The following is an 11070-nucleotide window of genomic DNA, read 5'->3' as shown; positions in this document are numbered from 1 at the left end:
TCTCGTATAAAATGATTTCTTACATCAATATGCTTTGTACGACAGTGTTGAATTGGATTCTTTGTAATTGAGATAGCACTTGTATTGTTACACTATATTGGTACTTCCTTGTACTAGATCCCTTAGTTGTTGAGATATCCATGGAATTTAAGCACAACAAGCACCTGCGGCAAAATATTCAGCCTTAGCTGATGATAAGGCCATCAAGTATTGTTTCTTTGATTGCCACGAGATAAGGGAGGATTTAAGAAATTAACAATTTCATGTAGTACTTTTTTTTATCAACTTTATAATTTGCAAAATCAGAATTTGAATATCCAACTAACAAAACATCAAGTTTATTGGGATAACAAAGACCAAGGTCTCGAGTCCCATTTAAATATTTGAAGGTTCTATTCACTATTATAAGGTGAGATTCTTTAGGATTAGCTTGAAAACATGCACATACACCAACACTAAACATAATATTAGATCTACTAGCTGTTAAATAAAGTAATGATCTAATCATACCTCATAATAGCTTTTGATGTATAGACTTACTGTCAAGGTCTTGATCAAGTGAGCATGTAGAACTCATGGGAGTCTTCGAGGGATTGGATTGATCCGAGTTATACTTGTTTAGAAGGTCTCTTACATATTTTCCTTGATTGATAAATATGCCTTCTTTTCTTGTTTGTTTTACAATTCAAGGAAGAATGTCAATTCTTCCATTATGCTCATCTCTAACTCTTTACTCATAAGACAAAAAATTCCTTGCTAAGAGAAATGTTAGTAGGTCCAAATAAATATCGTCATCATAAAATTGAACAATTAACACATCATTACCTTGAGTCTTAATGAATAGTGTCTTTTCTATCAAACCACTTTCAAAATCATTTTCCATCAAGAAATTAGAAAGTCTTTCTTACTAAGCTCTAGGAGCTTGCTTTAATCCATAAAGACCTTTCTCCAAGAGAAAAACATGATTTCAAAACCTTTCATTTTCAAAACCAGGAGGTTGATCTACATACATTTTTTCGTTAAGATAATCGTTTAGATTAGCACTTTTAACATCTATTTGATAAAGTTTAATATGGATGAAGGAAGCAAAAGCTAACAACATTCTAATAGCCTCTGATCTAGCAACAGGTGCAAAGGTTTATTCAACATCAACACCTTCTTGATTGTGACCTTTTGCAACAAGTCTTACGAATGACCTTACCATAGAATCAATACCCTCTTCCTACATGTTCTTGCGTAGGCTGCTCTTGTAACTTATCATAGAAGTTCCTAAAGAGCCAACAATCTGGAAGGGTTATTATGCAATTTCTCATGAAATTAAATAGAAGGTATCACCAATCCAGAAGCAACTTGCTAATGATGAAGGATTTGCCATCTCCAAGTGAAGTTTACACTTGTGTAGGAGCAGGTACATCAAGAAATAAGCAAGATTCCTAATGATAATTCACAAGACTTTAATATGGCTTGTAAGGTGGAAAAGAGAACATACAATGATTTCAAGAATAAGAATTACAAGGGTAATGGAAACAAGAGACACAACAGTAGCCTTTTCTGTGAGCATTGTAGAATTAATGGTCATGCTTATGACAAATGCCGGAAGGTGCATGGTTACTCACCCAACTTTAAGTCCAATTCATGTAGTATAATCAACTAATGAATTTACTAAGCAAACAAGGGAATGCAACAAATGAAACAAGGGAAGTCGTGTGCTCTAATGATGTACAGTCCACAAGTTTATACCTCTCTACTATTAATCATAACACATGGATAATTGATAGTGGAGCTTCGGATCATATGTGCTACAACCTCTTATTATTTGATGATTATAAGACACTAACTGTGAACAACCATTACGTCATCATAACTAATGGTAACCAAGTCAAAGTGAATATCATAGGGAATATAATAATATCCTATTGAAAGATGTCTTGTATGTTCCATCCATTCACTATAACCTTATATCTGTCAACAAGCTTGTCTTGGACATGAATGTATTATGGAAGGAAGTTTGATGAAGATGCCTTTCCTGCTTGGTAAAATAAGAGGCGCTTTATACTACCTAAAAAATGGTACTGAAATAGAAATAAAAGCCACACAACATGTTGCATGCATTGGCTCAAATAATGGAGATGACTAAAAGCTGCACAACTTGAAGATGTGGTACATTAGATTAGGGCATCTACCCTTTAATAAGATTGAAGTCATATTTCTTGAACTCAAGGGAAATGATATAAAAAAGTTGCTTCTGCACCATTTTCCCCTTGACAAAACAGACAAGATCTAGTTTTTCTAAGAAAATAAAAGATACACAATGTGTATTCCAATTGCTACATATAGTTGTATGGTGTCAATTGAGACACCCAACTAGCACACAATGTAATATGTTCATCACAATAGTAGATGATTTTTCAAGATTTACTTGGATATTTCTTATTAAACATAAATATGAATTCTTGACTCAATTCAAACAATTCTATGAATACGTGTTGACTCAAATTAATGTCAAAATTAAACATGTCCGAATAAACAATTCAAAGGAACACTTCAAAGAAGAACCCTTACAATTCTGCATATAAAGGGAATTACTCATTAGAGTATTTGTGTTGGCACCCCACAATAAAATGGGGTGGCTGAAAGAAAGCATAGATATTTAGATCAAGTAATCAGAGCACTCATGTTCCAATCAAAACTTCCTATGTCTTTCTGTGGGGGACTCTGTGCAATGTGAAACCTTTCTAATTAATAAAATGCCTCTGAGCATTCTACACGACAAGAGTCCATATGAAATCTTGTTTGGTAAGCCTCCGAAGTATGACATATTACAACCCTTTGGATGTCTTTGTTATGCATCTAATTTAAATAGGGAGAGAATGAAACTTGACCTAAAGCCAATCCATGTTTATTCATTGGATATGCATAAAGTTAAAAGGGATTTAAACTTTATAACTTGAAAACAAAAATTGTGTTTGTGTCAAGAGATGTAAAGTTTCATGAAATTTTTTTTCCAATTTACATCACAAATTCAGAAACACATGTACTATCTTAGATTTTTCTCTTCATGTCCAGCTTGGACTATATAAGCAGAGACAATATGATCTCATGCAACAAAGATATTGATACACCAGAAGGAATACCTTAGTATACTGACATAGATTTAGATAATCGAGCTCTTCAAAAGAAAGATAAAGCCTCCAATTTGTTAGTATGCAGAGATTTGGAGCCTTTATACTACTTTCTTGGGATGGAGATATCTAACACTCCAGAATGAGTGATCTTAACTCAGCACAAATTCACTAAGGAGGTTCCAAAAGCCAGTGGGCAAGATCATTCAAGAAAGTTGTTACCTCTTTACCCTTGAATAATAAGTTGTCTGAATCTGATTAAGTGATATTAGATAATCCTACCCTATACAAAAGCATCATAAGAAAACTTAATTTCCTCACTAATACTAGACCTGATTCGTCCTATATTGTCTAAACTCTAAGTCAATTTCTGCAGCAATCTAGATTATCCCATTGAGAAGCATTATTACATGTCCTTAACTATGTTAATGCTACTTGTGGTCAAGGCATCATTATTGAAGGTAAGGATAAGCTAGTTTTACAAGTCTTTCAGATTCAAATTGGGCTTCTTGTCCTGATAGTAGAAGGTCAGTTACTGAATATTTAACTCTATTTGGGAAACTCTCCTATATGTTGGAATTTTAAAAAGCAGCATACTGTATCCAAATGTAGTTCAGAAGTAGAATATAGAGTAATGTCTCAAGTTGCTTCAGTATTAACCAGGTAGTTAGGATTTGGCCATCAGGACCATTCAAGAATTTGTTCATCAAGACCATTCAACAATTTGTTATACAAACTATGTGTAGCCAGGAAGCAGAACCCCTAGTTTGAGGTGGGATGTTGAGACATGTTGTCTCTTGGTGTTTTGAGGATGCTACACTACTTATATGTATTCTTCACTATGGGTTGTTGATCAAAGTATTGGGTCACCAAACCAGTACAAGGTACTGCAGACTCTGCATTGCTTGTGCACAATATCTTATTCAGCACATGATCATTTGAAAGCACAACAACAATGTTGGTTTAGTGATAGTTTAATAAGGTGGCATTCTGTTTTAAATTTTTAGTTATAAGGATTAGCTATTCTTGTATAAGGTTGTTAGGCTTCAGAAGTTTGTTATAACAACTTATATTACTAATTCCTGTTTACATCTTTTGTTGTAAATACATTTATGAATGAATCAATAAGAAATCGTTCTTATTTCTTTTCTTGCTTCTTCTCTTGCTTTTTTCCTTTCAAATCCACCCTCGTCTCCTCTATTTTGGAGTTCTCTAAGTTGAAATATATTTCAAAATTTTGCATACTCCAAGGCTCTAAGCTGTAAAATATCTCAAATATTTTCGGTTTTCTTTTTCTTTTTGAATTGTAATTCGAATTTACTCTTTCATATTTTAGATTTAATTAGCAAGGATTCTTATTATGACATAATTTGAGGTTTTTTTAATTATCAAATTTGTAAATTTGTTTTCTTTCAATATCAATGCGAAAATTGAGGTTTAACTCATGGAGTTTATAGTATATCTGCGGAAAAATAGAAGAATTGTATAATTTTAAAAACATACAATAATAATGTTGTAAATGAAGACTTAAAAATTTTGATTTTACTTGAAATAGATATATATGTTCTTTTAAAAACATTTGTTGTAATCACGTGTAAGAAAAAAAAATCTTTCAAACAAGTGTTTCTCTTTTCACATTTATACAAAACAATTGATAACAATAACACTTGGGAAAAATTACCGTGATTAATACCAACATAAGGTGGTGTTTGCCTAAAATAATATACTAATTTTTGTTTATAGTAGGCTATTTGACAAAAGTTCGTATTATTCTAGGAAAACACACCCTAAGTTGGTATTATTCATTGTTAATCAAAACTTGGTATTATATAGTAGAGAACTCAACAAAAATTTATATTATTCAAGATAATTTTTCAAAAAAAAAAAATTGAACAAAAACGCAAGTCTAAATAATGTGATAACATCAAATAACATTACACAGTGATTAACTGATTATCATTTGCTTAAGCCCTAAAAAATTTAAGGGTAAGTACAAAGAAAGGTAAAATTAGGTTAAAGCACCGTGCTTCAGCTCACTGTTTTACAACTTCCGACCGCGCCAAATCAGGACGATGAATTCGAACTAAACGAGCCATTGCTAAGTCCATCCAACCCCTCTGCTAGTCTTCTGTTTGAAGACTTTGTTCGGTAACACCATATCTCGAAAGCCTCAGTTAAGTCTGGATACTCTAACTGTTTGGATTCCATCCAATTAGCCAGTATATCAGCCTGATCATTAGATGGTAATGCTACAATAAGTGAAACAATGGCTCCTTGGATGCTTTGACAAAGGTCTTCATCCATTCTGAAAGGAAAACCTGTCTTGTCACCAACGGAATCTAGGATAGGCTTCATCTTTTGAATGTAGGGAAGCCATATCTTTAACAGTTGCACCCTACATACGGGAGGCAAAATCACATTGCCGTAGCCAACAATATCCAAGACTTTTGCAGTAATCTCGATGAGCTTGAACTTTAAGCTCCACATGACAGATTCCAATTTTGGGTTTTCAATCACACTTATTATAAAGATAGATAGATCAACCCATTTTGAGACAAAATCCCCCATAAGGTTAATCTTTGGTAGTAAATTACACAACCATTCAAGACCACCTAGATTGTGTAATAGGTTATTTTCGGAGGTTTCCAAGGAAATGTCAGAGTATGAAAGGAGGGAAGAAAGTTCCTTTTCAAACAGAGAAAACATTTGAGAAAGACCGTTTTTAATCTCAGATTTCACTTGATCATCAGCTGCTACTAATGGAGTCTCTTCGTCTTCCACTAGCATGTATTCTATTTGCTCTTGAGCAGAGATCCGAATCTCATCACCAAATGGAGGGCAAGGTGGGTTGATAGACATAGCATACCGAACAGCAGCAAGAAAAACATTTTTGGTCAAATTTGGATCTAGGGGCTTAACCCGGGCCAAAATAGGAGAGGCTATATTGCCAAGTTGAGGCACAATTCTTATTATCTCCTCCTCTTCCTTGTCTTCCCAAGGAACAGCTTCTAAGTAGTCGACACAGGCTTTTGCAATTTCTTCACATTGGAGAGAAACTGCAACCTTAAGTACACCAAGGGCCGAATTTACACTTTTCCACGAGTCAACAAGTGAATTACTAGGAAGATGAAGATGGCTCAAGAGATGAACATAGTGATCATAGTCAAGAACTGAGCAGTGAATTTCAATGCAAGAACTTGCATTAGGAGATGAGAGCTTATTGGCAAAGAATTCGCTCTTTGCTATAAGCACAGAAGATTTAAAAAAGAATAATTTGTGGGTTCCTTGCTCATTAATTCTCAAGTAAACGGTGATTTCTTTAATGTTGTGATCATCTTTAGCCTTACTGCTCTGATCTACTGTCGCTTCGTCCATAGGTTATGCAAATGGTGATGAAGATTCATACTTGAGAGCAGCTGAAACAAAGCGCTTTTATGTGAGTAGTTTAAATTTATCACTGACATTAACAGAGCACAAAAATCTAATACATACACAAAGAGATGGGGTATACCAGCTTTGAATCACTAGAAAACCTAGTAGACTGTCCAGTAAATGATCAGAAACCACACAATAATGATCATATGTAGGCTTCGATACCATATAAAGGACCAACTCAAAACAAAATCTTAAGTTGATGGTCAAAGAACATTATATGTTTACATACTCTATCAATGACACTGTAAATAAGTGGTGGAATTGGAAGAGAGTCAAGGCTTTCACTTCACATCACTTGATCAAAACAAAAATCTATTATTCATAGAAGAATGTAGTTGCATAGTTGGTAAAACTCAGGAGACCAAGGTCCTACTCCCCCTTACAACCTCTGTTTTCCATTTTCTTATCAAGATTTAATGGAACATACGGTAAAAAAAACCTTCATTCTCATACAAGAAATTTTTTATGAAGACATTCTTTTTCAGGAATTACTCCTAGTTACAAAACTTAAGAATATAAACTTTGCTTCAACATTAGAATATAGTTTTTAATTAGTAGCATTGCAATGAAAATTTTGGTTTCAATATGCATAATTAGTTGTACTTTTCATATTTAAATTATCGACATCACTTCTCTTTTAGCTCTGCCACTGATGTAAATGGCGTAGCAATTGACTATTGCAATAACAAATTCACAAAATTAACACCTTATTCTTACTCGAGACTAATATTCACCACAATCAATCGATGTTAGCATAGCACTATCACCAATTCCATCAAATTGAGCACAAAATCAACCATGAAATTCGATAATCAATTCGTCAATTAGAAACAATAAATTCAATAGGGAAGAGGATAGCTTACAAACAAATGGGGTTACACGGGTAAGAGACCGCGAATAAGTGGTAGTGTGAGTGGCGCAGTGGCTGGTGGTGGCTGGAGGCGCGCACTATGCGCGAGGAAAGGTCAAGGCTGCTGTTAATGTAGGGAGTGGCGAGGTCATATCCTTCATAGTGGTGGCGCGTGCTGAAGGTGGTGATTTGAGCCGCCGTGGTGGTGGTCGAGTGTAAAGAAAGAGAACGGAATCGTTAGATAGAAAGATGAGAGGAGAAGCACGGGAGAAAGTCTACGGTAGATAGGGGCATAGAGCTTATTATATTTCTTTTCCTTTTTGTTATTATATGACTCTCTCCAATTGGAATGATTTGCCTAATTAGTACTGGACAAGAAAAAAAATAGACACTTTGAGGTGTATCACAATATATTTCTTAAACTTTGTGTTCATATAAAAGTTAAGCTATTTGATAATGGTCTGAAAGTTCAAAACCTCTTAATTTTATCCAAAGCTAAAATAACCCCTAATTAAATTAAAATTAAAACTCTTATCTAGCAAAATATAATTCCAAAATAGTTTTTATTCTAATTGTTATGTTACAGTAGCTTTTGATGCAATAAAATACATTGGTCTTACTCTTTTTTGTGGTTTTTTTTCTTTGATTGGTCCGTTGGGTGTAGAACATGAGGTCATATAGTTTTTATGGCTACTTAAAAGAATGAGTAAAATGTTAGGAAGCATATGATTGTTTGAGTTTGGAATTATAGCTTTCTTTATTAGGAGTTTTTTTTTGAATGGTTGAGAAGGTTATTAGGATTCGGATTCTACCTAGGCCTGTTGAGAGGATATGATCGAAATCGATAGAATCGGATCGTATTATCGTGCGATCCTACAATATGCATCAATGTACTTTGATTCACTGATTATCATTTATATTTGTTTTCTTTTTAAGTTTTACGGTGCAAGTAAGAACTTTCACTAGTAGAAAAAAACGCATCTGCTGCGTGTCATTTGTTGCGGTTTTTTATATACGCAGCAATAAATAGGAAAAAGAATTTAGAAAAAAAAAACCCATCAACTGCTGCGGTTTCTTCATTGCCCGCAGCAATTACTCACTTGGCCATGCAATTGCTGCGGTTTTATATGAGCCCGCAACAAATAGTTCATAACTGCTTCATTCAAATGTTGTGGTTTTTGTCTAAGCCCGCAGCAAATAAACTGTTTCATTTCACAAAATTAAAACCCGCCATTCAAAGTTTCATTTCACAAATACTCGACTACTGTTGTATTCTCTCAAACCCACCGTTTTCGCAATACACTACTTCATTCTTCATCTTCATCTTCATCTTCTTATAAAACCCATAAATTCTTCATCATCTGCTGCTTCTTCGCAAATTGATTCATAAACCCATTGAAAAACACTCGAAAAACTAATTCATAAACTGTAACAGTTTCTTCAAATTAACCCTGTTCTTCATCTTCTTGGTTCATAAACCCACGGCATATTTGTTACTTGTTTTCACTCGAAAAACCCATTGAAACCCACGACATTTTCTTGTTCACTGCTACTTCTTATTCATAAACCCTCGACTGTAACTGTTCATAAACTCAAAATTTAATACTTTGGTGTTGTTCATCTTCAAAACCCACGAAATTAAGGTATTTTTTCTCTTTGTAATTTGTTAAGCATTTAAGTTTTGCAAGATATTCATGAAAACACTTGAAAATTAGGGCAACTGTTTGTATACTAATTTTATTTCTCTGTTTTTCATTGTAGATAACATAACCCACGAAATCAAGGTAATTATATTTATTTTACTAATTTGCAAGTTCATATCTTTATTGTTTAACATGTAATTTAGTAATTTAGTGCTAAAGATATCAATTTATTTGTGAATTTTACATTATTCAAGTTGATGTTATTAGTTTGTTAAATATTTGTGTAATTTGTTAAAAATGTGGTTTGTTGTTATAGTTATGTCTTTAACTATTAGAATTAGAATATGATTTTATTTACAATGTAGTGCTTAATATTGAAGTATGAAGTATAGAATTAGAATATGAAGTATGTATATTTAGGGTTAAATAGATTTGGTATAAATAAGTATATATTTTTAGGGTTAAATATGTTTGTTATAAATAAGTATATATGTTAAAAAGTTGTTATTAATTTTATTTTGAATTATTTAATCACACTGATTAGGATGACAAAAGATCGTTCTTAGATGTATAGAAGCATTGAATTGTCAGAATTTATTGATGGCGTATTAGAATTTTGTAGTATTGCGGTTGAATATCAAGTTAGAACGGGGGGAGTTGGTTTTTATTGCCCATGTGTCACTTGTGACAACGTATCAAAGGTAGATAGTGTTGATATCCTTAGGGAGCACATACTTCGACGTGGGTTTAGGCCTCAATATCATGTTTGGGTTTGGCATGGTGAGGAGTGAGTTTGAAAGAGAAAAGTGTTGTTGAAGACGTCAATAATGTGGCTGATGTCAATGAGGATGTAGTAGATCATGTTGATGGGTATGAGACAGATGAAGAGAATGTCGATGAGGATGTGGATCGTGTTGATGAGATGATGGAGGGAGTCGAGATGAGTTAGGAAAACATCCTCGTGTTTTTAACTTGTTGACAGAGGCTTCTCAAGTGCCCTTGTACCCTAGATGTACAAAGTTCACCAAACTAACAGCAGTGTTGAAAATTTTCAACATTAAGTCAAAGTTCGATTGATTTCGTCTATTTTAATTCTATATTTACATGTAAATAAAATCTGTATTATGTGAAAATATTTTACAATTGAAACTACCCATGTAGGATCGGATCGTAAAATCATAGGATCATAGCATCGTATTATGATCCAATCACCTAAACTTTTGAGCTAAAAAGGATCGCACGATTCTACCTGTTTAAAATCCTACCTACGCTCCGGATCGATCGCCCATTTAGATTGTAAGATCGTAGAATTATAGATCAGATTCGGAATTCTAATAACTATGGTTGAGAAGCTACTGCCAGTAGGGTGTTCAAAACCGGATACCGGATCAATCTGAATCCAGAACCCCGGATATCTAGTTTTTCGGAAAGTGAAAATCATGGTCCGGTTCTAATCCCTATTAAATCGTGTAATATCAGATACCCGATTTTTAATAATTTCTTTGTTATTTTAGCTTTTGAAAAAATATTTTGCTATTTTTTACATATAAAAATTTTTAACACATTTCAGTTTTTTTCTTTAATCAAACTTAATTATTTTTTAAGTTTGAAAAAAAAATCATTTTGTGACTATGGTTGGATATCAAAAGTTTAATTAATTAACAATAAATTAGTTATACAACTTAGTAATAGTTGAGAATTATAAATATTAGTACATTTAACAATATAAACAAAGTTTTTTATAGAATATATATATATATATATATATATATATATATATATATATATATATATATATATATATATATATATATATATATATATATATATATATATATATATATATATATATATATATATATAGGATCAAATGAGAAGGGGTCTCAAAATGAGAAGGGTGCGAAGGAATTTCATCCATTCAGATTAAAGATCGGTGGTCAGGATGAGTTTGATCCTTGCACGCGGTTCATGGCCTTTTATAACTGGTTTTTTTATTTTTTTCAGCAAACCGGTTTAACCT

General features: G+C 33.1%; 1 protein-coding gene across 1 annotated transcript; it reads right to left on the bottom strand.

Moving 5' to 3' along the window:
• Window positions 1-4963: 4963 nt before the first annotated feature.
• Window positions 4964-7771, bottom strand: LOC130800061 (BTB/POZ domain-containing protein At3g05675-like). The gene is made up of 2 exons (XM_057663406.1): window positions 7421-7771; window positions 4964-6538 (listed from the first exon to the last, which is right to left on the bottom strand). The coding sequence occupies exon 2, from the start codon at window positions 6495-6497 to the stop codon at window positions 5187-5189; it is 1311 nt and encodes a 436-aa protein (XP_057519389.1). The 5' UTR covers window positions 6498-6538; window positions 7421-7771; the 3' UTR covers window positions 4964-5186.
• Window positions 7772-11070: the final 3299 nt, after the last annotated feature.

Source organism: Amaranthus tricolor, chromosome 14 (genome assembly GCF_026212465.1).
Source record: "Amaranthus tricolor cultivar Red isolate AtriRed21 chromosome 14, ASM2621246v1, whole genome shotgun sequence".
Taxonomy (NCBI): domain Eukaryota; kingdom Viridiplantae; phylum Streptophyta; class Magnoliopsida; order Caryophyllales; family Amaranthaceae; genus Amaranthus; species Amaranthus tricolor.
Note: the sequence above shows the minus strand (reverse complement) of the source record. Positions and strands in the feature narration are given on the sequence as shown.

Coding starts and splice junctions, on each gene's coding strand:
- LOC130800061 (XM_057663406.1), bottom strand. CDS start 6,497: ATGGACGAAGCGACAGTAGATCAGAGCAGTAAGGCTAAAGATGATCAC.